Source organism: Leptonotus elevatus, chromosome 9, assembly GCF_054856555.1.
Source record: "Leptonotus elevatus isolate MCC_2025b chromosome 9, RoL_Lele_1.0, whole genome shotgun sequence".
NCBI classification, from domain to species: Eukaryota; Metazoa; Chordata; class Actinopteri; order Syngnathiformes; family Syngnathidae; genus Leptonotus; species Leptonotus elevatus.
This window is the reverse complement of record NC_141247.1, coordinates 17,713,516-17,740,736: the sequence shown is the minus strand read 5'-3', so window position 1 is coordinate 17,740,736 and position 27,221 is coordinate 17,713,516. Positions and strand designations below refer to the sequence as shown.

General features: G+C 41.6%; 4 protein-coding genes across 8 annotated transcripts; 3 read left to right on the top strand and 1 right to left on the bottom strand.

Annotated features, from left to right (window-relative positions):
* The first annotated feature begins 258 nt into the window (after positions 1-258).
* mcm7 (minichromosome maintenance complex component 7) lies at positions 259-10,800 on the top strand. 2 transcript variants are annotated; one of them, XM_086085838.1, is made up of 15 exons: positions 259-464; positions 2,166-2,245; positions 2,992-3,156; positions 3,228-3,352; positions 3,990-4,170; positions 4,243-4,380; positions 4,604-4,753; positions 4,858-4,972; positions 5,046-5,177; positions 6,214-6,297; positions 6,380-6,591; positions 6,661-6,926; positions 7,962-8,130; positions 9,992-10,101; positions 10,360-10,800. In XM_086085838.1, exons 1-15 carry the CDS (start codon positions 434-436, stop codon positions 10,574-10,576), a joined length of 2,175 nt encoding a protein of 724 aa, XP_085941964.1. In that variant the 5' UTR covers positions 259-433; the 3' UTR covers positions 10,577-10,800. The 2 variants fall into 2 exon arrangements, with proteins under 2 accessions (XP_085941964.1, XP_085941965.1); XM_086085839.1 differs by lacking the exon at positions 259-464 and adding an exon at positions 1,512-1,657.
* Positions 10,801-11,425: 625 nt separating this feature from the next.
* Positions 11,426-15,745, top strand: and4 (actinodin4). 3 transcript variants are annotated; one of them, XM_086085107.1, is made up of 7 exons: positions 11,452-11,547; positions 11,645-11,684; positions 12,124-12,298; positions 12,866-12,928; positions 13,021-13,065; positions 13,145-13,305; positions 14,759-15,745. In XM_086085107.1, exons 4-7 carry the CDS (start codon positions 12,874-12,876, stop codon positions 15,563-15,565), a joined length of 1,068 nt encoding a protein of 355 aa, XP_085941233.1. In that variant the 5' UTR covers positions 11,452-11,547; positions 11,645-11,684; positions 12,124-12,298; positions 12,866-12,873; the 3' UTR covers positions 15,566-15,745. The 3 variants fall into 3 exon arrangements, with proteins under 3 accessions (XP_085941234.1, XP_085941233.1, XP_085941232.1); XM_086085108.1 differs by lacking the exon at positions 11,645-11,684 and having other exon boundaries at positions 11,426-11,512; XM_086085106.1 differs by lacking the exon at positions 11,645-11,684.
* A 2,257-nt stretch (positions 15,746-18,002) lies between these two features.
* On the bottom strand, positions 18,003-22,590 carry cops6 (COP9 signalosome subunit 6). 2 transcript variants are annotated; one of them, XM_086085801.1, is made up of 10 exons: positions 22,527-22,590; positions 21,976-22,101; positions 21,766-21,897; positions 21,534-21,622; positions 21,383-21,445; positions 20,076-20,123; positions 19,871-19,985; positions 19,702-19,794; positions 18,487-18,587; positions 18,003-18,394 (listed from the first exon to the last, which is right to left on the bottom strand). In XM_086085801.1, exons 1-10 carry the CDS (start codon positions 22,588-22,590, stop codon positions 18,254-18,256), a joined length of 972 nt encoding a protein of 323 aa, XP_085941927.1. In that variant the 3' UTR covers positions 18,003-18,253. The 2 variants fall into 2 exon arrangements, with proteins under 2 accessions (XP_085941927.1, XP_085941926.1); XM_086085800.1 differs by lacking the exon at positions 22,527-22,590 and having other exon boundaries at positions 21,976-22,466.
* A 221-nt stretch (positions 22,591-22,811) lies between these two features.
* Positions 22,812-27,183, top strand: LOC147168610 (F-box/LRR-repeat protein 12). The gene is made up of 3 exons (XM_086084995.1): positions 22,812-22,987; positions 23,114-23,189; positions 23,689-27,183. The coding sequence occupies exons 1-3, from the start codon at positions 22,887-22,889 to the stop codon at positions 24,709-24,711; spliced, it is 1,200 nt and encodes a 399-aa protein (XP_085941121.1). The 5' UTR covers positions 22,812-22,886; the 3' UTR covers positions 24,712-27,183.
* The last annotated feature ends 38 nt before the right edge of the window (positions 27,184-27,221 follow it).

Here is a 27,221-nt window from a genome sequence, read left to right as displayed (position 1 = left end):
TAAGGGTTGGTTGAACAGCAGTGTTTGAAATGTGTGGATTTGTATTAGAATAAAAAAAACAAAAAACGGATAAATATTTAACTTGTGAAAGGGGTTTGCTTGCGGTTTATCCCTTTGAATGAAAGCCAATCGCCGTCTTTCGCGCCATTCGCTACAAGCAGGAAGTGGACCCGGTCACGTGATGTTCAGTGACACAGCAGCTTTCCCGCCACGGAGAAGACCCGCCTTTTCCGCGCTGAAACTGGCGACGCGATTGGTCGACGACGACGTCAGACTCGCGCCACTTCTCAGCGGCGAGCTCGAGAGGACAACCAGCGACTTTCTGCCAGCATCAACACGATCACTCGAATAACGACTAAAAGGCGGAATTGGTTGAAACGCTCGGAACGGTCGACCTCCGAGATTGTGGAATTAAATCCTGTCTGCAGTAGATATGGCGCGCAAAGATTACGCGGCGGAGAAAGGTAGGAGTCGCTCAGCAGCGGCATGGCTGCAACAGGTTGGCATGAACAAGTCCTGGAAACTCATTATCGCTCTTAATTTGAAAACAAAATGGAGTTTCTTAAACATTCCAGAAAACAAAATGGAGTTTCCTTAGATTCCAAAGTAAACGTGTTTTTGCTTTAGCAAATTATGTTGTAGTCAGTCCTCGTGTGTACAATACGTATAAGATGTTGTTGTTTAAAGTGTATTAGAAAACGAATAAGTGGTCAAAAAAGCGATGAAGTTGTTAAAACATAGCGACCGCCAGTAAGTTTAGTAGTCATGCTTCTTTGGTGTGTGGTGGGGGTTGTGACTGTTCAGTGACCCGGATGAGACCACAGGAACAAAGGGAGCAGGCGTTCAGCGAGCACATGTCCAACCACTTGTAGTCTAGTCACTTGCCACCAAGTTACTGTTCGGCCAATGTAACTCACCTTTTTCCTCCCAATTTGCACAACATGCTAGATTGCAAAGAATAATCCGGCTAACACTGTTCACTTGCTGTTAAAAAGTAGCTTCCGATTCACCATTCAACACAAATGGAGCTACGTTAGCATACCAGCCAACTAGTCATGTTAAAAGTTGAAAAACTCCCTTTTGAAGACTATTTCCTGGTCAATTGTGTAATTAGACGCACATGAATGTGTAAATTATAACATTTGAATCACAATAGGTGCAGTGGATTTTTTTTAGTCCTTGGTTGAAAGTTGAATAACTTACTTAAGAGTCAACTTCCCTGGTTAATAGTATAATTTGCAGCACACGTAAAAGCACCCCGAATGGTGCTTTAAATACACAAGTTGTTACAAAAGAAATTATATATATTTTTTTAATTCAGTCTAACCCAAAATGCTTTTCACTCCACTTATAAACATGCTATAGTAATAATTCAAGTGTTGGTGAGGTTGTTTTTTTAAATTATTTTTTTAAGATTGATAACCAGTTTACGACTAGAAACAGTAGCAGCGCTATTTCTCCTCGCGGAGCAGCCGCGCAAGGATATCGACGGTGACGAGGCGCCAAAGCCATGTGCTGCTTTGTTTACAAAAACATCATCCAGCTCAGAAACGCCAAAGCTGCGCGGCGAGAACCGAACTATGTCGTCAAAGTGCGCGGGCCGCTTCCATTCTCAGCTCCGTGCTCGGTGACGCTCGCTTGTGACGCGGGACTGAAGGTTTGTTTGTACTTGAGGCGCTTTGAAGAAGTGCTGGCTGTGTTTTTTTGCCCCATCCAAAAAAAAAAAAACATGGACCCCGAAGTGAGCGCGCGCGTGTTGTGTATTGTCATCCTCATCCGGAAGCAGATTCGCAGCATAATGGCTGTTATTTAACCTCGAAACCTACGAGAAAACAAGCCACATTGGTTTTGAGACGTCTTTTGTACCGACGGTGGTAGTTTTAAGAGGCACTAAATGCGATAGTGACTCATCGAGAATACAGGATGCCATGTTACTCAACAAAGAGGAGGAGGAGGGGGGGGGGGGGGGGGGTCGGTCGTCGCAAAACAACAAATTAGCTCCCAGCGTGGAGACTCCTCTGCGGCTTCTCATCAACGTCTTTAAGCCCCCGAGTTTAATTGTAATGTGTCTGCACATGAAAAAAAAAAGGGGGGGAACAATGTTTGATTTCGTCTGGTTTTTTTTCGACTTTGATGTGGACTGAGAACAAAGTGTTCCTTTACAGATAAATGCAAGCGGTTCCTGCAGGAGTTTTACTCTGAGGATGACAATGGGAAGAAGGCGTTCAAATACGGAGCGCAACTCGTGAGTATATGTAATATTACTTGTAGTTTATGATATTGCATCGAATAGTTTTTGATGGAACATTTCAAAGAAGCAATGAAAGTTTGTTGAAAATAGACATTTGGATTCAAACCCCTTTTTAATAGAAAATGGAGTGCTGCTTAGTGCTTATAAAGTATATGTGTATTGTCTAACTGTTGATTATTTTTATGTTTTTATGGACTTGCTACTGATAGCTTAAAATAAGACTGGCTATCACCTGGTTTTTATGTACCCACACATCACTAAATCAAATACATGGTCATCAACTTTCTTTCTCTGCTGTGAACAAAAACAATTCGAATCATTTAACACCAGCAATAGGTGCAGTGTTTGATCGGCAACTAGGATGGATTATCAGTTTATAATCAATTAATCATTCAGAAACCTTAGTAAACATTCTCAGATTTCTATAGACCGCCATGAAAACAGACTGATTCTGTTTTTCATTTGCAAATATATACCTTTACTTTGGTAAACAAAGATTTAAAAAAAAATCTGATTTGAACATGTTGCGGACCAAATTAGTAACTGAATCACAATTATTGCTTGTGCGTTTTCTGCAACATCAATTTGAAATAGGTTTTAACAAAGCGATAATTATTTTTATTTTTATTTTGAAGATCATTAGTTGCAGACCTTATCTTATGACAAAAATATATATAATTGACTGAAAGACCTAGAGAAGCTTTTAGTGCTATTGTCGCTAATTGTTCGCGTGCCTCCAGGTGGCGCTGGCGCACAGAGAGCAGGTGTCTCTCTATGTGGACCTGGATGACGTGGCCGAGGAAGACCCCGAGTTGGTGGAGAGCGTCTGCGAAAACGCCAAGCGTTACACGGGCCTCTTTGCCGACGCCGTTCACGAACTGCTACCAGAGTACAAAGAGCGAGACGTAAGCGGAACCGGCGCAGCCCACTGCTGCATGTGTATTAACAAGACGTACTTGTACATTGTCCTGTCCAGATTGTGGCCAAGGATGCACTGGATGTCTACATCGAACACCGGCTGATGATGGAACAGAGGTCGCGAGACCCCGAAGACGCGCGCGACACTCGAAACCAGTACCCGGCGGAGCTCATGAGGAGATTGTACGTTTCTGGGTTAATACAGTGGAATTAGTCGTTGAATCTGTTTGGACTCTTTTGCTGCCGTTGACGGCTCTAGACTAGGGGTGGGAATCTTTGAATGTCTCACGATTGGATTCCGAATTTTTGGGCCTGCGATTTGATTCAGAATCGATTTTTGATTAAAAATGATTTGATTGGCAATGATTTTTGCTTCAATCTATAGATGTGCAAGGAATTGTAATGATCTACTCCAGTCTAACTCGCTAATTAGTGCTCTACTCGCGGCACGTTTATCACTCAAAAGAACGGCCCCACACTGCAAAAAAACAACAACTTTTATTTGAATAACTTGATTGTGACTTTTTCCTTCTACTCTTTAATGTGGCTTCAACTTAACAGTGTATTAGACCGCGTGGGACCACACTGCCCCTAAGTGGCCAAATCGGGTACAACATAAACAGCGCTCCAAATAAAGGCACACACAGACAAAGGCGAGACAGTATAAAATAATTTCAATAAAATTGCTTTTCAAAATCGATTCTGAATCGCACTAAATGAGAATCTTTATTTATTTATTTTTATTGGTCACACCCCTACTATAGACGTCAAAGATCTATTTGCACTGGGCTGGATCAGATGAATGTGTTTTTCTTCCCAGCGAGGTGTACTTCAAGCCCCCCAGCATAGCAAAGCATAAGGTGGTGCGCGACGTGCGGGCCGACAGCATCGGGCACCTGGTGACCGTCCGAGGTATCATAACCCGCGCCACCGAGGTCAAGCCCATGATGGCGGTGGCCACGTACACGTGCGACCAGTGCGGTGCCGAGACATATCAACCGGTAAGGCCCGCAATTTTTCACAGCCGGGACGGAAGATGCACTTCCTCCGCTCATCGTCTTGCTTTCGCGCAGATCCAGTCGTCGTCCTTCATGCCTCTCGTCATGTGTCCCAGCCAAGAGTGCATGACCAACAAATCTGGAGGTCGCCTCTACCTGCAGACCAGAGGCTCCAAGTTTGTCAAATTCCAGGACCTTCGGATTCAGGAGCACGTAAGCACATTTTCTTGTCTAAATTTTCCATCTACAGAGCAATGTTACTGTAATTAGTTTTTATTTCGCCTTGATTTTTTTCTTTGTCAATTTTTAGAGCCGACCAAGGCTCAAAATTAGCAATTTAAAAAAAAAACTCTTTATTTCATTTAGTTGGCGAAAAAAAAAACTTTTTAAATGTAATCCTTTCTTTTTCGCTAACTTCTTAACAACCTTTCTACAGAGTGACCAGGTGCCCGTCGGCAACATCCCGAGAAGTATGTCCGTGTACGCGCGCGGTGAAAACACACGCCTTGCCCAACCGGGCGACCACGTGGCCATCACGGGAATCTTCCTGCCACTTCTGCGCACCGGCTTCAAACAGGTTACGCAGGTGCCGTAGACACATTTTCGTTTCTTTGACCAATGGGGTTCTTTTAGATCTTTGTGGGCGGCGTCTTGAAATATATCATCTTAAAAATGCATTTTTGTCCTTAGGGTCTTCTGTCCGAGACTTACATGGACGCTCACACCATCACGCTCATGAACAAGACCGATGATGACGAGTTAGGGAACGAGGAGCTGACTGAAGAAGAACTGCGCAGCATCACCGGTACAAGTTTGCGTCTGCGTGGTGCGATGTTGCTTTGTTGAAAGGAACCAACAGGATTTTTTATTTTTTGTAGAAGAAGGCTTCTACGAGAAACTGTCTGGATCAATCGCACCGGAGATTTATGGCCACGAGGATGTGAAGAAGGCCCTGCTTTTGCTTCTGGTCGGAGGCGTGCAACAAGCCCCTAAAGGCATGAAGATCAGAGGTGAGGGCGCCCTCTAGTGTTATGCAAGCACTTAATAGGGAAGTTTTCTTTACGATAATGTTCTACGCAGCCCTGCTAGTCCAAACATGATATTGTGATAAATATTGCGCTTGTGGAATATGAATTAAGCAGCGGCAACATCCACCGCTTTTTATCCATCTCAGGGGGCGGCCATTTTGCCACTTGCTGTCGACTGAAAGTGACATCACAGTTGCTCAGGTGGCGACCTGTCACGGGCTCAACTTGTGACAGTCACATGACCAAACTCAGAAACCAGGTCCCGTGTTTAGACGAGTAAGGCGCATAAAACAGGGATGCTTGACTCATTTATCTATTTTCAGCAGTAATAGTGTCATATTTTGTCCAGAATGAATTTGGTAACTTTTCATGTTCAATTAATACCTTTAAAACATATTTTTCCACTTGCTGTCGACTGAAGATGAGTCACGGCTCACTTGTTTTCTAGGTTTTGTCATGTGATGTCGGCAAACTGAGCCATGATTGGTTATCCCTTTTAAGTTGAATAAATTTGTATTTCATTTTTGGTAACCTTTTAAAAAATATATATATATATATATTCAAGTGCATATTTTGTGTGCACTACAGTTGAGGTAAATCATTTAAGTGTTATTTTATTTTTTTTATGCCTAGTGTCTTTCTATTAAATATGAAAAAGATTGTTTGATCTTTGATATGGTTTTTTTTTTTTAGCCGCGTTCGTGCACATTGTTTTTCTTCTTTTTTTGCGCGCATTTGGTTATCCATAAGGAATAGCTGAAACAAAACATGACGCCCAGAAAATATCGATTGTTGTTTAGTCCGTTTTTATACTACAACATTTCTACAAATACATTTATTTGTCTTAAAGGCTAAAATAATACAGTACAAAAAGATAGAAAATGGAGTGCCACCACAACAACGTCCCTGACTTATATACTTTAAAACTACTTTTAAGACTTTGAACTTCTGTCAAAATGTTTTCCTATTTCTTTGTGTAATGTCCCATCTTGACGCACGTCCTGCAATGTCCACTCAGGCAACATCAACATCTGCTTAATGGGAGATCCTGGAGTAGCCAAATCCCAGCTGCTGTGCTACATCGACCGCCTGGCTCCTCGCAGTAAGTGCCCCAAATCATTTTCAGGTTGCTCGCGGGCAGATAATCGCGCATGCGTATCGGTAACCCTCATCGTCGCCTTCAGGCCAGTACACGACGGGCCGAGGTTCATCCGGAGTGGGCTTGACGGCAGCTGTGATGCGAGACCCCGTGACGGGCGAGATGACCCTGGAAGGCGGCGCCCTGGTGCTGGCCGACCAGGGCGTGTGCTGCATCGACGAGTTTGACAAAATGGCCGACGCCGACCGCACGGCCATCCACGAAGTGATGGAGCAACAGACCATCTCCATCGCCAAGGTAAAAACTCTTCTTTCTTTTTTTTTATTGATATTTTTGAGGAGTCCTAACGCCCGCCCGACTAAACAGGCCGGCATCATGACCTCCCTGAACGCCCGCTGCTCCATCCTGGCCGCCGCCAACCCGGCGTACGGCCGCTACAACCCCAAGAAGAGCATCGAGCAGAACATCCAGCTGCCGGCCGCGCTGCTCTCGCGTTTCGACCTGCTGTGGCTCATCCAGGACAAGCCGGACGCCGACTCCGACCTGCGTCTGGCCCAGCACATCACCTACGTACACCAGCACTGCCGCCAGCCGCCCACACACTTCACCCCCATCGACATGAAGCTCATGAGGTGTGTGTGAGGGTGATTTACAGTTATATCTAAAAAAAAAAAAAAAAAAATGTTAAAATCTGGGGCTGGGTTTAAAAAAAATCGAATAAATTTTCCTTTTCGAGCCTCATATCGATTCTTAAAACCATGAATCCATTATTTTAACATTCACTCCCAGCCATTTTCACTGAAGCAACCCCCTTCGCTCCCGGCTGTTTTACTGGATGTTGACTGATGTTGCAGAGTACCACAGAACATTGTGTTCTATTGTTATAAAAACATGGAACCTTCCGAAAGAAAAATTAGAGTCTCTTCTTTCCTCAGGAAAAAAAGTATATTTGTATCTGTTTCTGTTTTGCATCAATTAGCATTAGAATATAGCTAAATTTCGTCATCATTTACAAATCTGTTCAAATTAGTGGGGAAAGAGCTCATCGCAACATGGCCCTGGTTGATCTCTTATACTCTGATGCCACTTGCTGGCCGTTTTTTGTAACGACCATTGCTTTAAGCGACCTCTTCAGGTCAACCTTCTGTATGCTCTAGCATTAAAAAATAATTATAGACATTTTTGGGACCAGGGAAATATTTAAAATAGGTTTTTATACATTTTTGGGAGCAAATGAGTTAAGATAGATTTTTAAATTCCGATAAAAAAAAGTATCTTAATGTTTTCTTTACATTAACTGTACACATGAATTTAATAGTATTTTCTTACATTTATGAAAGACCTGACTTATTGTACTTTAGAACAATTCAGAATCTTTTTTTTTAAATTTATATTTAGAATTCTGAAAATATTTTCATCTGGTCTGTGTCGATGCCAATGTTTGTGTCACACTCGTTCACTTCCTCCACAAAATTTTATTTAGAATTTAACATTTGTGGAGCTTTTATCATGTCCTTGATATTTAAGAAGACTTGATGTTCTATATATATATATATATATATATATATATTTTTTTTTTTATTATTATTTAAGTTGGGAAGTGGCATGTTTGGAGTGAGGCTTGTTCTAGTGCAGCTAATGTGTGTCTTTCTCCAATTCCCGGGCAGACGTTACATTTCCGTGTGTAAGAAGAAGCAGCCGGTGGTTCCCGAGTCGCTGGCCGACTACATCACCGCCGCCTACGTGGAGATGAGGAAGGAGGCGCGGGTCAGCAAGGACACCACCTTCACCTCAGCCCGCACGCTCCTCTCCATTCTCCGAATCGCCACTGCGCTGGTGAGAATAATATTGGTCACTCACATTTTTCTGTGATGATTTGGTTGACTGCATAATTACTGACCTGAACATTCTCCGATCGGTTTCATGAGTGGTTCAGTGTGAGCTAAAGTGCTTACAGTGCAGGTAGTGATGAAAAGCCAATCTACTGCACCGTGAGCACTTGTTTCCCACGCTGGACAAAAACAAATGGAATGCAAGTTCTCTAATAGTTCTTCACATGTTTTCACATTTGGTTTGCCCCTGGCTGCGAAAAGTGCTGTTTGTGCAGGTAGCATTATGGGCCTACTGCAGAAGCAGCACTTCCTGCAGCTGAGTGGCGCTGCACTGCAACTGTGTGTCCACCAGGTGTCGCACTCCCTCCATTCCCCATGCGCACAATGTCCGCGATGGTCCAAGCACGCTCAGCTTTGCAGGGTGGGCAGTCAGCCCGTGTGCCAGCTGTGCAAACCCATGCAAAACTGAGCGCGCTCGGAAGTGACATCATCGCAATCCCGTCGAGAGAGACTAGCTGGTGTTGAGAGGCGGAGACTTGGGCAATTGTCGGCCATCCCAGAGGGCATTGCACTTGTCTCGGTCTGACAGTGCCGGCACAGCGCAGCCGACGTCATCAAGAAGCTACGAAGTCGCCGAGTGGCCATGTTGGATTTTGTTCCGATCTCAGTACTTAAAAGTAATTTTACTCAAGTATGTATGTATGATGGATGTAGTATTTGTGGAGCGCAAGATATAAATAAAAATGTCACAATTATTGTTAGGACTGCCCGATTATGGAAAAAATTATAAATGCGATTATTCAAATGGTTATTTTTCGGTACAAAACAAGAAGATGTTTAAACATTAAAAGGTATTAAAACCAATAAAAAAAATAGAAACACTATAATTCTGTAAGTTAATTTTAGACCAAACAGAATTTATAATATATATTTATTATATTTATTTATTTATGTTGGCAAATAACTTGAAGTTGGAGGCATGTGCAGTGGGACGATTTAATTTTTGGTACAAAACAAGAAAATGTTTAAAAACAAAAACATTTAAGACGAATAAAATCCTTTGAAACACTATGATTAGGTAAGTTCATTTTGGCTGGAACAAAACGGATTAAATTTGTTATAAAATAATAATAAATAAAAAAAGGTGCAAATGTCTAAATTCAAACAACTCAAAAATGTGTATTAATAATCTTTTTTGCGATTATGCTGATTTTGTAATTGTGGAGTGTAATAATTGTAATTGATTTTTGATTAATTGCACAGCCCTAACTATTGTTAATAAATTGCATTGGGCTCTTTGCACAGCTCGACTCCTTTTGTATCCTGCCTTTCATGATCGGACGAACTGATTAATCCAGGTGTTTCTGGCCATTGTCGTCGCGGTTACTGAGGTCAGGCACACCTGGATTAATCAGCTTGTCCACTCACGAAAGACAGGAAATGAAGGAGTGGTATCGAGTTAAGTAGTGGGTTTGTGCAAAGAGCCCATTTCCAAACCACTGTTCATTTTACAGTAATACCAAAGTTTTACGTCAAAAAGAATCCCTGGAAGCTCGTGTATGAAATTAACTGACAGATGAAAACAAAGGACATTTTTTTGCTATGTAGTCTGTTTTATAAACTTAAAACAAAAAAAAGTTTTTCAGTTAGTTTTTTGTCCTTTTTGTTTACAAAATAGGCCCATGCTAACTTTACTGCATCCCATCAAGGAAATGGGATCTAAAACAGGAAGTGAAAACGTACTGGTGGTTCTTTGATGTCACGTGATCTGCTGCTGTCTTAATAATTTTCCCGGCCATTTGGCGAGCCGCGCCAAACACTACAATCATACTCCATTTTCCCTTAACGCCTTCTTCCCCATGCAGGCCCGCCTCCGCTTGATGGACGGCGTGGAGAAGGAGGACGTCAACGAGGCCATGAGACTGATGGAGATGTCAAAAGACTCGCTGCAAACCGACAAGTCCAGCAACACGAGGTTTGACGCCAACTTTTAACGACTGCTTATAACAAGTGCCCGCAGGTCCCCCAACCTTCAAAAAAAAAAAAAGGGAAGTCCTTTACGAGTTTCTTGCATACCAGTTAGAAGCTGCATGTCCTGCAGGAAGCTGTAAATGTATTTTTATGGACGGAGCCGCATGTTCAAATGTTTAAATTAAATGACTCGCCCTCTGCTACGTGGCTCTAGTCTGAAATGTCCACCGTTCACATTTGGGTCCTCACGATTCGTCCACAGGACTCAGCGCCCGGCCGACGTCATCTTCTCGCTGGTGCGCGAACTGGCTGCAGAGGGCGCGACGGGCCGCGGCGGCGTGGTGCGCATGTCGGAGGCCGAGCAACGGTGTGTGTCGCGGGGCTTCACCCCCGCCATGTTCCAGGAGGCACTGGAGGAGTACGAGGAGCTCAACGTGTGGCAGATCAACCAGGCTCGAACCCGCGTCACCTTCGTCTGAGAGGAGCAGGAGACGCTGGCACTTTCGTTTTCCTTCAACATTCTGTGTTTAAAGTTGAACCTTTTAAGTGTTCGCTTTTTACGAATGCCGCTTGTAAATATGTCAGAACTTATTCCAGCGCTTCATTGAGCTATTCTGTATATTTTTTACACATTGTAATGCAATGTTAACTTGATTCTTCTGTTGTGACGCATAGCTATAATAAATTTATCATTTGCTCTTTGCTTTACGTTTTTGTGTGCGTGAGAATGACATTGGAAAAACGCTCATATGATTAAAATGGCTGCTTACAGGAAACTTACTGCGTGTGGTGGCAACTACCAATTACATTACGTTCAGGAGTCTGTTTTAAATACCCTGCGGCATTTTTTTCTCTCCAGTAACATGCTAAAGACAGATGTTGGGTTGTTTTATCTTTTTACTCCCGAATGTGCATGTTCCAATTATGCACGTTTATACATGTATTCACAAATTTACACTTTCCGACGGATGTGTTGGAGTTGTCAGGCTTTAGCCCAGATTGAAGCGTTCTCCCCCACCCTCTTAACCCTTTATAGGGCAATCGATGTACTGGTAACTTAAGATGGACACCACATTGAGGAAGTAGAGCAATTTGATTTTTAATTATATTTATATATATATACATATGTACACTGCTCCCCAGAAAAATAAAAATCTACCCAATACTGGTATCACCCTGAGAAAACTTTAAAATTGAACTTTTCCCAAAAGTTTCTCCATAGTACTTTATTATTATTTATAGTACTGTAGTCAACTGATCGTGTTATTTATATGTTGAATGTGCGCCCCTACTATCTGAACACGGCATTCTGATTTAAAGTTGAGCAACAAAAGCCACCCGTAGCCATCTCGGGGCGGCCATTTTGTCACTTGCTGTTCTGAAAATTACATCACAGCCAGGTGCTCAGGGCTCAGGTAATAACCAAACACAGCCCGGCTTCAGACAACAGGTGAGTAAATATTGCAAATATCATATGACCAAATCCAGAAAAACAGGTGAACCTTGACGTTCATGAGGACACTGACGTTTATTTTAATCAACAACAGAGGGCGGTACAGGACAAAATGGCCGTGCCCTGAGATTTACGTATGTAATAATCTCATTTATTCTTATCAAAATACCATGTTAGCCTTAGTTTCCATTTTAACAAACAGAAATTGAGTTCTCTCTCTCTAGTTCTCATAGCTCAAATGCTCTGTATAGCTCCACGGTCCGAAGGTTGCCCACCCTTGTTTTAATAACAAAAAAGAATCTCAGCAGCAGGTGTTGCCACAAGTCCAACAACTAATAAGCACCTTTTTTTGGTGCATGCAGACTCTCGTCGTCCATAAATTTTAAGTAGCATGAGGTCGACATCTTTTTGATTTTTGTTTTTTTTTCGTCATTCTGGCAAGTATATCGTATTAGTCGGCAGCATTTTCCCTCCCAGTTGCACTTTTCTCAGCAGGGCTCTCGCTTTAATGGCCCCCTTTCCACCCCGAGTCGTCTTTTACTGGCTGCTTTTTGTTTTTAATTATCGCCAAAGGCCTCGCGTATAAAAGTGTATTCACAACGAGGGAGGTGTGCTCCAGGATTTTTGATCCCCCAAATGAGGGAGGGATCCTATTGGACAGCCGCTCCCGGGTTCGGATGAGCCTGACTCACTCAGTATTTAACCTGCCTGCCACATTGTGAGCTGTGAGGACAGCTTCCTGAACCAGGTAAGTAACCTTTATTCACTGGATTTAATCATTCATGAAACGTGTATTATTGTGCTTGTGGTTGTTACAAGCAAAAAATATTGTTCAATTATTTATGTAAACAATGGAGCATTTTTAGGCTATAGTGTATGCACAGTAATTAAGTGCTCAATTATTTTTTTCAAGAACATTAGAATGTTGATGTTTATTTGCCTATGTTAAATTTTGGAACATTATTTCTTAAATGAAAGTACGTTTTTGTTGCTTATATAGTTTTACATGTTCTTTTTTTAAGAAAACAAAGTCACTGTTTACTTACCTACATTAATTAAATCATTAATTTATATTATTAATCTACATACATGGAACTAAAAATAGAAAGTTGTTACTTATGAAACTAGTTAAAAAAGTAAATTAAAAAAAAAAGTATAATGTTGCCATTTATTTAAGCTATTTTGTAACTAAATACGAAATAAGTCAATAAGGTGTATTATTATGATCATAGTCGAATATGTAATCAGGGTACATATAGTATGCATACAGAAATGACTATTGTTAGTTTCTAAAGTTGCTTCAACCTGTTTTCAGGGGTCCAAATGATTTCCTCGTTGTGTTTGTTGGCGGCACTGAGCTGTCTAACATGGCTTCCAGGTAAATTAGAATCATTTTTATGTGACTTGATTTGACATCAAAGTGTCACAAATCAAATCTTGTCAATCTGTTGTTAATGTTCCCTCTTGCAGGCTTTCTGGAGGCCAAATCCTTGCTGACTGCCATCCAGCAGGAAGGTAACACAACATCATCACTTGATCACGAATCACCCTGTCTACTTGCTCTTCATCTTCCTCTTCCTCACTCTCGGGACAGGGATGGTTCCCGTCGGTGACGTCGGCCTCGACCCTCAGAAAGCCAATGACTTCCTGAGCCACTCCAGGCCCAAGAGGAACCTTGACCCCAAATGGTACAGAGGAAACCCGGACTTCCAGGCCTACTACCGATACTACAGCAGCATCGGACACACTGAGGGGGTAACACCTACACAGTTACACATGTTTGCCTTAATATCTTCGTGGGGACATCCCATTGGCATAATGCATTTCCTTGTCACTTACCCTAAACTTTATAGAGGGCCAAAACTGCCAAAATTAAAAATAAATAAATGATGAAATAAATAATTAAAGCAACACTAAGAAACTTTCAGTTTATGTTGATTATGGCGCCGCCATATGGACAAAAGCGGTTTTGCTATGTCCGAAGGAAGACCACGTTTCCTATGAGGACAAGCGTATAGCCTTGCCATAAAGCAGTCAGCACATTTGTTGTTTTTTTGTGTTGCAGTGTTCCTACCATCCTCCTCAAAGTTGCTTAGTGCCAGTAAAAATGATACAGACACCCTCGGGCCATGGCAAATGTACCATATTACTACGTTTAAGTCAGTGTTTCATCAGAAGAGTTATGAAAATATTTTATTAAGGTTGAAAAGTTCCTTTGTGCTACTTTAAATGAATAAAAGTGAAAATAAAAACGTACATAAAAAATATAATTCAAAAATGAAATACAAAAAAAATTATATAAATGGAAATAAAAACAACTATATATATATATATATATATATATATATAGCCATAAATAAATACAAGTAAAAATAATTGCAAAAATAAAAACAAGATAAAAAAAAATTGATATCAATCAATAAATAAAAAAGCTGTGCTCACATTTTTTTATTTCATGCTGCAGACGCTCTGTCAGGTTGAAATATTATTCAAATGAGCGGGTGGTCCTAAGTGTGTCTTGGGTTTGTCCATTGCTGGAGCTCTCCATGCAAGCCAGCGAGACTCCCTTGTTCGCCGACCCGCTCACTCTAAACAGTTTGCAACAGCAGAGCCCAACCCAAGAAACGCTTAGAACTGCCCCCTCATTTGGATAACATTTCGACCTGACAAAGCGTCTGCAGCATGAAATACATAAATGTGAGCAGAGTGATATTTAATTGTATTTATATATTTATTTTTTTATTTATTTCGACATTTACTTTTATATTTTATTTTATTTTTTGAATCTCGTTTTTTATTTTATTTTTATTTTTTAACTTTTATATATATATATATATATATATATATATATAGTTGTTTTGATTTCCATTTATATTTATTATTATTTATTTATTTAGTCATTTGTTTATTTTTAATTTTGTCAGTTTTGTTTCTCCAAAAAACTTAACCATCACTACTGATTGCCAAGCACTAATGCGAACCAAAATCCAATTCAATCCTTAACGCTAAAAGCAAGCCATGACCCTTAAAAACAGTTCGGGGGGGGGGGGGGGGGAGCATACATTGAGTGACATACATTACAGCTGAAAACACTGAAATAATAAGATGTTGTCATTTTGCTGAGTCATGTAACTCGGTTTTTTTTTCTTTGGCAACTCCAGTTAAACATTTGTTGGACAAAAAAACCTCTTCATTGTGCGTCCCTCAGCTGTACGAGATCGACAAATTGAGGATGATGTACCAGCAGATGAGGAACTTGGAGCACACATACGGCCCCAACGCCTCGTACTTCCAGAACAAGCTGGGGGTCCCACAAATCATGTGCGACCCCACCACGGACAAAAAATGCAAGGTGGTGGCCCCCCCTCCTCACCCCGCACCCATGAAAGGCGTCCCCATGGCCACCGAGCCGCCCGCCACCGAGCCTCCCCCCCTCCCCCGCGCCCCCTCCATCTCCCAGGCGGACGTGCTCTACCTGTGCAACACTAAAGACCCCCTGTGCAAGCCCCACATCGTCTACCTTCCCGCCGGCGCCGTACCCGTCCTCTGCGACCCCCGCTACCACCCCCACTGCGCTCCCCAGAAGGCCCCGCCCGCCCCGGTCTCGGCACCCCAGCCGCCGCCGCCCCCTCCCTCGAGGAAATTTGCCCCGCCGCCCGTCCTTGTTAAAAAGTCTCCCCTGCCTGCCCCCATCCACGCATTCAAAGGCATGGAGTACGACTGCGACCCGTACTGGGACCCCGACTGCCTCATCGACCACCCGCTCAGACCCATGAAAGGGAAAGTCATGGGGCCCCCGCCCCCTCCGCCGCCCCCACCTGTCAAAGAGGAGAAGGAGGAACCTGTAGAGGAGCCTGCGCCTCCTCCGCCTCCCATCCAGAAGAAGGCCTTCCCCTTCCCTTACTACTACCCCCACATGCCCTATGACCCCCGCGATGATCTGTATGACCCGGTCCGCTTCCAGTACCCTCAACCGGAAGCACCTGAAGACGAGCCCGAAGACGAGACCCAGTAGAGTCGCTATCAGTTTCAATTGACCCAAAAATTGTAATTTATTTACTACAATCAATGTATTTGCGTTCATCTATCTACGCCGGTGACATATAGTGACAAATGCTCTTTGAGATCATCATCATTGCAGTCAACTTTTTTTCTGACGTCTTTGTTCGGTTGGTGTGCTGTGAGGGTTTTCTAATGTAAAATGTGCCTTGGCTCAAATAAAAGTTGGGAAACACAAACGGGGTTTGTTTTGAAAACTCTGTGGAAAAAAAACAACTACCATACTTTTTGATGGCTTGTATTGCACAATTCCACAAGTCATTGACAAAAGGTTTATACTAGCCTATAGATGCCACAAGATGGTGGCAAATCACTACTTTTCTCTAAATGAAGCTCCTCAACTTCAATATAGTCCTGTGGCAACAAGCTGCCACAAGATAGCAGCAAACCACTACTTTTGTCTAACAAAAAACGTACTTCAACATAGTTCCTTGCCACCATAATACCGCCAAAGCACTACCTTCTTTTGTCAAAATGAAACTCCTCAATTTACTTCAACAAATTCTCTTGGCACCAAGAAGCCACAACATCATAGCAAATCACCACTTTTGTCTAAAAATGTTCAAACTTGCCAAAGAACTATGTTGAGATCCTCGCCATCATAATACCGCAAGATGTTGCCAAAGCACTACTTTTGTCTAAATAAACTTGTCCTCCTTTCCTGGTACCGAAATGCCACAAGATGGTAACAAAACACAACTTTTTTTCCCCCAAAATGAAGTGCCATTAACTAGTGGTGTGCGATACTGCAACTTTTGGTATCCATCCGATACCAAGTAAATACAGGGTCAGTATCGCCAATACCCGATACCAATAATGATACTTTTTGAAAATGATGCTATATAATTATTTATTTTTTAATTAAGGTAGCTGTATCATCGAATTGCTTATTCACATACAATACATTTGGAACCTTTAAGTTTTTGTGTTGTTTCTTTTTTAAACAAAGGACAAAGTTTATTGACAAATATAAAATACTTTATCAATGTTTTTTTAAGAATATATTTTTTTTTACTTCCTTAAAAAAAAGTGCACAAAGTGATCATAGGCAAAACTAAAAATTCTGCCCTCGTCACTTATTTTCCAACATAAATAAACAAGATGTTAAAGATTATCATGCAACAACAAAAAGAGCTCAACTGAAACTAAATTACTAGATCGATATTATAGTGCCAGTATTGATCGGGTATCGATACTAACTTGGTATCGATAATATCGATATTGGGATCGATCCGCTCACCACTATGCGTAACGCATTTCAGCATAACTTCTTGGCACTGAGATGCCACAAGATAGCAGCAAAGCACTATGGAACCAACTTGTGGCATTTCGAGGTTGCAAAATAATATCATATAAAAATGGTCACATAGCACAAGAAGGTCCGCTCAGTTAATGCAGTATTCTTTTTCATGACTACCTACGCGTGTGTGTAATATTTATTTTACCACTGCGTCAATGTGCATTAGTAACAGACTACAAGCATGTTATGTACAAATTCTAAAGTTTGGAGGTCATATTTATTTCATATCTAAACGTGATGCTTCATACGGAACAGTATGCTTTGTGCCAACGTAAAATGAGACACAAAGGTCATAAGTTACAGTTCAGATACTTGTGTCGCCTTCAGAAAAAGCTCAATCAGGAGGCCTAAAAACCACATCAGCTGATTTAATTTGCATTTTAATCCTTTCATTATTACATATTATATAAAAGCAGGCCTCGTCTACAGTATATTGAGCATGGGAGACATGATATCTTAGATTTTTTTTTTTTATTGTGCGTGTTTTAAGATGCACTTGGTTGGACAGTCCTTCACTTAAAAAAAATAATTTAAAAAAGCTGGATTTCCCACCTCCAGATACAAATAAAAGTTTATTAAGTCTTCACCATGGCCAGGGCTAGAAATAGATAATATATACAGATATGTAAATATCTGCATTCATGTGTCTTTTTCTTCTTTATTATAACATTTGTGTATTAAATTAAATGTTATGGGGTTGGGACTTTTTACAACCGAAAATTTGTTTTGGATCAAAAGCTCACACGAGCCTTAGACTACACATAACTTACGTACCAACGTAACTTATTGCTGGTTCTGTTTTGTCTTCTCGCCTCGTCAACGCCACATGGGGTCATTAAGTCGAGTTCCGCTATACATTTAAAAGGTGGAAAACTGCTGACCTGTCCACCGGAACCCCACTTCCCCCCCTTCTCCAACACACACCTTCAAAACCTCCAGGGGTTGTCAAACAGCGGGATGACGACTTCAAACAAAAAAAAGAACAATAAAAATAGCTGGACTTTTTCACAAGCTTTTTTTTCTCTTTTTTTTTTTATAAATGCAACGTTGACATGTTGGAAAACGCACATAGCTTTTTAAGGAGATCCAAAAATTGCTTGGAAAAACAAACAGTAAATCTTTTATTACATACAGAACGATCAAATTACAATAAAAGAAGAGGTAAATAAAATATGTTCATGTCCAGTGGTAAACAAAACCTCTGTTTACTGGTGTCGCTAAGTGCTTTGGGCTACACTTGAAGCAGGGTTGAAAATCTGCGGTGGCTTGAGCCAGCGACTTGATGCCGACCTCCCAATAAAACAAAACCAAAAACCAAAAAATAAACTCTTCCATGTTGGCGCGTCAGAAGAAAAGTCCTCTCATCCTACGGCCGATGCCCTGTCGGTCGTACAGGACGTTGAACTTGTTGATGAATTGGTTCATGCTGTTACACGACTTGGTGATGGTGCCCAAGTAGGTCATGAGGCCCACGTCGTTGCATTGCTGCAGGTAGACGCAAAATGCGGGGGGACGGGATTAGAACAGCACAAGCTGGAATTTGTGCTCACAAATGAACCAAAGGGGGCGGGGCTTACGTCATAGAAGTCCGTTTTAAACTTGATAGTGCTGAGGACTGGCAGCCTGTGGCACAGGGCGTTTGCTTCTCGCAGGATTTCGTGGTTGAATGGAACCTCTCCTGACGGGCAGGAAAAGCAAAAAAGGACAACAAAAGAGATCAGTTTTGAAGCATTTTCAGCTAACATGAAGGAAAGCAGTCTAAAAGTGCCACTTAAAAAAAAAATATATATATATATAATAATCTGCCTAGCAACAAGTGACCATGCAAAATGTCCGTCATGGCCATTAATGATTTAGTATTTGAAATGTTAAACTAACATTTTAAATTGTGTTTAAACCTTAATCAAATATTTTCATAACTCTTCTGATGAAACATTGACTTAAAACTAGTTGAATGGTAGCTTTGCCATGGCCTGACGGGGTCTGTGTCATTTTTACTGGCACTTAGGCAACTATGAGGAGGATGGTAGGAACACTACCACACGAAAAAACTACAAATTTTGCTTACTGCTTTATGGCATAGGCCTACGTCACATCCCTCTTTCCCCATTCGTTACAAAGACGGAAATCAATTGGAATGTTGACGCACGATTGCTGCTTTCCTGGCAGAAGCTGCAAAACGACTGAAAAGTTTTGTCTGACGAGACAAAAAAGAAAAAGAAAAAGTGAAGCTACCCGGATGAAAGGACAGTCAAGGATCAACACTGGCCCAGCTTTCACTCGCTGGCGTGAGCTAAAAAAATGACGCGATGCGCTTGTCCTCATGGGAAATGTGGTCTTCCTTCTGGCATAACATTACCGCTTTTGTCCATATGGCGCCGCCATAATCAAGGTAAACCTAAAGTTCCTTCGTGTTGCTTTAACATGAGGCTTATTAATCCCGTTAGCTAGCATGCTAGCCTAAACATACAGATTCAAATTCATATGACATCTATGAAATATGTAGACAGACAATAACAGTACTACTACTAAGCCATATATTCTTTATCCACTGCATAGAATATTGCCATATTGATGAGCTTAGAGGAATTGTAATGACTCAATGAAGCCTTATGAATCCCACTTTAGTTCTAGGCTACAATATGACTGTCTTTTGCATCCAGGCAGAACGGCCAAGAACTCAAGTGGGATGCAAAACAACACCTCAGCTAAATGGTGTGTGTGTGTAAAAGCAGAAAGAAAGAAGAACAAGCCAAACACTCTTTGCCCACGGACTAACGAGGGTGTCTCACCCGTTTCCACCGCCTTGACGTACTCCAGGATGATCTTGACGCGACTGTGCAGCATCTTGATGGCACTGTGCTGGGCGATGAGGTGCTCGGCCACTATGGCGGAAGTACCAGAAGCGGATTTGAGAAACGGAATTCACGTGCGTTTCTGTCGGCTCGCTGCTACGTTTACCTGTGGAGTTCTCGCCCGTGCCGGTGGCCGTCATGCGGGCAACGTGGTCCACGCCGATCCGCTCCGCCTCCTCCGTGGCCAGAGTGTAGTTCAGCTCGGCGAACAACATGGTGGCCTAACAAAGGGAGGGGAAGGAAAACTAGAGTGAAAAAAAAAATCTGAGCTAGAGGGTCTGATTTGTAAGATTATGTGAGAGGAAGGTTACCTCGCCACTGATGATATCAATGACTGATTCAAAAACGCTCACAGGTAGCTGAGGAAGAAAACAAAGACAAAATGGATACATAAGTCGACTTTTTTTTTTTTTGATGCGTCGGTCCAAAAATCCTACTCAAAACATAGACTCGCTAACAACTAGCTAGCTATTCTGCTGCAACATCAGCCAACTACACTTTCATTCGTTGATGCCCACGTCACTCACCAGTCCATGCCCCGCCTTTTAAAGCCACACGCACTCAAAAGTCGCCGATACTACAATGAAGAATGTGAGAGTAGCGACCCCAAGTGGACAAAAAAAAATCTGCATCACATTTACATTATTGCATTGTGTGTAGGTATTGTTATGTATTAATACTTCTTTTTTTTTATCAATTGCTTGATGGGAAAATACTAGGGATGTTCAATACCACTTTTTTTCCAGATTGATAACAGTACGAGTACTTAACTCGTGTAGTCACTACTAGCCACTCGTCATTTTGATGTATGAAATTGTTTAAAAAAATTAGCTATCCTTAAATAAATCTCATGTTTTTTTGTTTTTTTTATCTTTGCTAATAGAAAATGCAAATAAATGTTCCTGGCAAATAAACTCAAAATTAACTCATTCACTGCCATTGACGGCTATAGACGAAAAAAATTAATTTGAACTATTTATATTATTAGTTTAACATTTTTTCCCACTTTTGTTAACAAGAGTATGAAAACCTAGAATTATTTTTATTGTATTAGAACAGATATAAAATTAAAACTAGTGAAGTCATGCGATTAATTACGATTAAAAATGTTAATCGGCTGGCGCCCCTAATTTTAAATAATATTTTCTTTAAAAAAAGAAAAAGAAAGAAAAGATTATTAAAAATTAAAAAAATATGTTTTTTTTGTTTAAAAGAAAAGATTATTAAAAATTAGGGCATCAGGCGATTACAATTTGTAATTGTAATTAATCGCATAACTTCACTAGTTAACTCAGGATTAATCACAAATGTTATATCTGTTCTAAATGTACAAAAAAATATCTAGGTTTTCATACTCTTGTTAACAAAAATGTTAAACTAATAGAAATAGTTCAAATGAATTTTTTAAAAGTCCATAGCTGTTAATGGCAATGAATGAGTTAATGGATAAAATCGATTTATCACCTGGCCCTACTTGCCACATACGTTGCTGCTGTCATTCAGTCTCATTAACTGATGTCGTAAACATACACGTAGACCTCTCTTTCCATGATTTCCTATGGTTAAAAAAAATCTAATCGAAAACCAAACAAAATTGTCGGCCAAGAAAGCAACTCACATCAGTGTGTTTGGTCATCGGGTTAAGCTTGAGGAAGAGCGGACTCTCGATGATCTCGCACACCTGACAGGAGAGCAAACGACAGTCGGGGTCACTCAACAACATGTTAAGCGTGACAGGAGGGCTGTTTGCTTTACTCAAGTATGCCCACCTGCTTGTGAATGTGAATGTCGGACGCGTCGGGAGGGCCGCCTGTGGTGTACCAACCCAAGAACTCCATTTCTTTGAACACCTGCTTGACTGTGACATGAAAACCACAAGCTTGTGAACAATTCCAAATCTCTTACAGCACATGAAATTGTTTCACCTGTGCATTTAGTGTTTTTGCCAAGTCAGCAGAGCACTGTCCCGACAATCAGAAGCTACAGCGCAACACAACTCACACTGCTCCTCCTTAGTGTAGTAGTACTCCTTGTCAATGTGCACTTTGTCGTCCGTCGTGTGCGAGAGAAGCTCAAAGGAGTTCATCACCTCGATGTTTCGGCCCTCTTGCTTCCCGATGAGAGCGCCGATCACTGAAGAATGACAAATAACAACGACAACAGCAGACATGTTTAGCACACGATAAACAGCTTCGGCGGTGGATTGCATACCTTGCATGGGTCTTCCTTCCTGTGAGCGGATACGTATCCAGTGGTCTGATATGTTGAGGATAACCAGAGGGTGCAAGGCCACCGAGACGCTGCCAGTCATCCCGGAGGCCATGACACTGGGACTGGCTATAGATGCGGAGAGACAAGCTAAACCATCTACAAGCTGATTTCTCAACAGGAGCCACACACGATGCACATTTTTGGTCACAAAATTACACAATTTGCAGTTTCCATAGCATTTACAGAAGAAAGCATTACTTAATAGTTCCACTATATTCAGGAAACTGTTACTAACTTTAAATTATTATCTACAGCTACACAGTGAAATAGATTGATCAGAATTAACACACAGGGAATATCGCCTCAAACTAGTTCATGTGTTGACAGATTTACAGCTGCCTGTGTCAGCAAACTCGCACCGGGAGCGCTAACCCCGCGTATTCGTCATCGGAGATAAACAACTACATGTTTAAGAATCGAGCGCAACAATTTACGTGTGTATTCGTATCGCTATGGGGAAAAAGTGATTGAACAAATGCTCAAAGACTCGCCTGCCCCGTCCACTTCCATTCCACCGCCGTTGCTGGTCGCCATCTTGTCCGGAGAACTGCGCATGCGCGATGTGGGATGTAAGAATGTTAGCTAGCATGACTGTAAGATTTGAAAACAACAAGATTAAATTCAACATTTTTTTGTTTGAAAAAAATGAGATGTTTATTATAAATATAAATATATATAATAATATAATGTAATTTAAAAAAACATTAAAATAAAATGTACTCAATTCGATCAGGCCCTCTCAACCGGTTGACGTTTCCGGCGGAGTATTCATTAAGGAGCACCTGGTGTGCTTCAACATATTTAGTCCGTGCTCAAAAAAACTAAAAGGTGTCTACACTTTTGTTTACATAATGGATGAATTTCCAACTTGTAACCTCGACTATCTTCCAGAAAACATTTTAATTGATGTGCTGTCATATTTGAGCGTCCGCGAGCTTGTCAGAGCTGGGAGGTGAGAGCGAGTGGAGATGGAGTCTCCAAAAATAAATCCTGCCCGTTTTCGTCTTGTATTGAATATTTATCCGTGACTCTTGTCACATGCTTTAAAGCTGTGTGTGGTGTTGAAATGTTCCTGCAGAGTCTGTAAGAGATGGAGACGCCTTGTAAAGGATCAAAAACTGTGGAGACTTGTCGACTTGACTGCGTGGAAAGGGGTAAAAAGAAAAAGAAAATATTTATTTTCGCCTTTGCACTTAATTTTTCTGAATCTTGAAATAATTCTGCATTTGCTTGTTATGTTTTGTTTACTTGAACTATTCTAAAATGAAAAGTAGAATAGATTTTCTACACAATTCTTTAATGGCGTTGTCTGAGCAAATATTGAAAGATAATGTGTTGTTACAACTTCTGGCTTGTCCCCAATATGTACAGTGGAAATAAAAAGTTTACACACCCTTTTTAAAATGCCAGATTATTGTCATAAAAAAGTTGGGCCAAGATAAATCATTTCATTGTTTTTCCACCATTAATGTGAACCATAACATGTACAAGCCACCATTGTCAGTCATGAGAAGGCTACCAAAAGAATTTCCATGCAATGCAATGCAAAAAGTTTGGCGTGTTTTGGAATTATTTTAGATCACAAAAAAACTGCCACTTGAACAGGTGTGTGTGGACTTTTTATATTGGCTGTATCTCTCTCTTCTCAATAAGATGACATCCCGTATCCTGTGGGTCCTTCTGCGCCAGTACCTCGGTTGTGGACTACGGTACTTAAGACTGCGCGGTTTGCTCCTCTCCGTCCGAGGCGGCACCTTCCTGTCTGAGGCTTGGCTCAAAGCTTTGTCCACAAAGTGCCCTCGCCTGAGCAAGCTCTACCTCCTGCACGCGGACTTGAGAAGCCTCCCCAGTTGCCAGCACCTGCCACCATCCTTGAAGGTGCTGGAGCTGCAAGGCTGTGAGCTGCCTCAGGGCTTCTTCAACCAGGACCTTCCCGCTTCATCTCAAGAGCAAGCGACGTCCAGCGTTAAACAGAAAGGAGCAGGCCAAAGTTCGCCATCAGGGATTTCTATTGAATGTTTAATTTTCAACAATGTTCCCTCTTTTAAGGACCAACACCTGCAGAGTCTGACATCATGGGAGAGGCTCAGTCGACTGGAGTTGTGCGACACGTTTCGCGTGACTGCCAACGGACTCCGTGGCTGCGCCGCCAAGGAAGGACTCTGCGGTTTGGAGGGTCTATTCCGGCTTAAGTTTCTGGAAATGAGCATCACCACGCGGCAGGGCTACCAGCGGCCCATGGCGTCGTTAGGTTTAGAAACGGGATGGCTTGGACTCGAGGAGCTGAGCCTCGGCGGCAAGGAGGTAGCGCCAGGCTTCCCCTACGCCAGCCGCCTGAAGGACCTGAAGCGCCTCTACCTGAAGGCCTGCACCCTAGACGAGTTGCAGGTCGTGCACAACTGCAAAATGCTACGCGGTCTCCCCGGCTTCCTCAGACTGGAGTTTTTGGACGTGGTCTTCCAGCCGCGCCGTGGTGGTGGTGGCGGCGAGGGTGAGCAGGAACAGGAGCAGGAGGGCGAGGAGGAGGCCGCGGACGGCGACAACGAAGGCAAACCGGATAAACTGATCGGAAAGCTGCGTCGCTTGCTGGCTGTCATGCTGCCGTGCTGCACGCTGGCCTTCAACAATTGCTCCGTTCAACTCAACTCGAATCTCGGCTCAAATTTATTTATATAGCGCGAAAGCCACAGCTCTGACAAAATGCTGGACACAAAAGATAAAAAACTGGAATAATAATACAATCATAGGTAACCAAACAAAATCCTCTCCTATCAAAATGGCACATCGCATACAGGAAGTGCAGATTTTTTAATTTTATTCCATCTTGTCGCACGTGTGTAATTTGAAATCTCCATTGAATACGGCAGGATCATAAATGTGGCCTCATGACCTCAAATTTCAAATTTTCTTCAAAATGAGTTAACATTTTAACTAAACTAATATTGTAACAGCGACGTATACATTTTTTTTTAGAGGGCGGGGGCAATATTCAGAGAAAAAAACTTTTTTTGCCACTTAATTAACTCGCAAATGTACAAGTTTTTTTCTCACAAATTTGTAACTTTATAAAGTGGCAAATTTGCGAGAAAACCCCATCAAAACTTAGAAATACACATAGCGTACTACTCGACTGTGCCAATACTTTTCGGGTTGGGTTTCCAAATAAGGAGATAGTAATTGCTTTAGCATAGATTAACCATATCATGTTAAGCATTCACTCTTTGAACCGTTGTGTATGGCCACTGGCCAGGGACAAAGATGCCTCGCTTTGCAAATGTCCACACCCGGACGATCAAGCATTTGAGTTAATTTGTTAAAATGTATATTTACTTGTACATTTATGTTTCCAGAATTATTATTTACACATTCATACATTTTGGTATTTTTTTTGTACAAGTATCTAAGTTGATGTGTCGAATCTGCTGCTCTGCGTCATATATTTGCATTGACCTAAAGTATGCTAGTTTCTGATTGGTGTTATCTGATATTTGGTGTTAGTCAGCTGATAGGGGATCAGGAAGTGTTGTCGCTCTGTCTGCGGTGAATGACGAGTTGAGTTTTAATTTAAGAATGAATCTGTCTCCATCCTGCCTTTTCATTTTATAAACAGTGTCCCATCGAATCCTCACATGATTAGACTATAGCTACGCTACGTGTATTTCTGTATGTTTCTGAGTTTTTTTCCCCTTGCAAATCTGCCACTATATAAAGTCGCAAATTTGCCACTTTTTAAACTCGCAAATGTGCCACTTTATAAAATGTAAAAGTTTTTTAAAAGTTTTTTTTTCTCGGAATATTGCCCCCGCCCTCTAAAAATATATATTTATACGTGGCCCTAATACGCCGTCGTAGGCCGTAAACGAGTAATATTTATCCATTGATTCGTCTTATATCTCCTCTGGGACGCATTTGAGTCCACGTTACAATCACGCTCTTGTATAAATGAACTGGACCAATTGGACCAATGAATCATAGTACTGCTTCATTTGCCGTCATTTCTAGAGAATAGAACTAAAACATATTTATATAGTTCTTGTTTTTGATAAGCGGATCTCTCTGTTGTGCTTGACTTGGCCGTTAGGAGGCAGTATACGACAAAGATGGAAATCCCATTACCGTACTTGACAAACGCACAACTGAATGAATGTCAAGAATGTCTTCTGAGTGGTCATTTATGCGTGTAGTCTTTTTGTGGTTTGTGCTGTCAGAACCTCACGTTTGTATGTATAGTATGAGTCTTTTAAATCACATTGCAGATGTTTCACTGTCGTCTCAATTTCATTCAATTTGACTTAAGTTGTACAATATAGTGTACCGGTAGGTTAATTCTAATTTGAGTGTACACGTTCAGTTAAACATCTTTGATATATCATGTCTTAACTCTAAAAGCAAAAAAAAAAAAGAAGTCATTTTTATACAAAACAGCACATGAATACAGTACTGTATTTAATAAACAAACGCCATGTTTTTGTTCCCTGCCTTCAAGTGCCATTTGATGTGAACTTTTTCAGGCTTTGATGTCAATGATATTAGAGGGTGGGGGAGTGGGATATTCGTAAAAACCTCCCTGAATTGTATCAAAATTATTTTGAAGTGTATTCCTTTGTTTTAGGTGGATCACCTGGGCCCCTCTCTGGAGGCAGGCCCAGCTCAGATAGGTTGAGAAGATCGGTCAACAGAGAGGCCCAGAGCTGTTGCTCTTCTGAGTTTAGAGGAGCCAGATGAAGTGGCTCGGGCATCTGATCTGGATGCATCCCTAGTGAGGTGTTCCAGGCACGTACTACCAGGAGGAGACCCTAAGGATTACCCAAACATGTTGGAGAGAATGCTGGGGATCCCTGTGGATGAGCTGGATGAAGTGGCTGGGGAGAGGGAAGTCTTGGCTTTCCTGCTGGCTGCTACCTTTGCGACCAGACCCAGGATAAGAGGGAGAGGACGGACGGATGGATGTGGAGTAGAGAGAGAGAGAGGAACCGGCTCAATTCAGAAAGTGTTGGGAATCAATGCGTCATTTGAGTGTTACAACCCACATAATGGCCATTGTTTAAAAAAACAGGACTCATTTTCGAAAAAAAATCGTCCGAGTGATTGGTCAGCTCATTTGACCATCACCACCTGGAACGCTACGAGGTCGCGAGTGGGATTTCCCAACTTCCTGGAATGCAGCATTTAGCAATTTTTTGTTG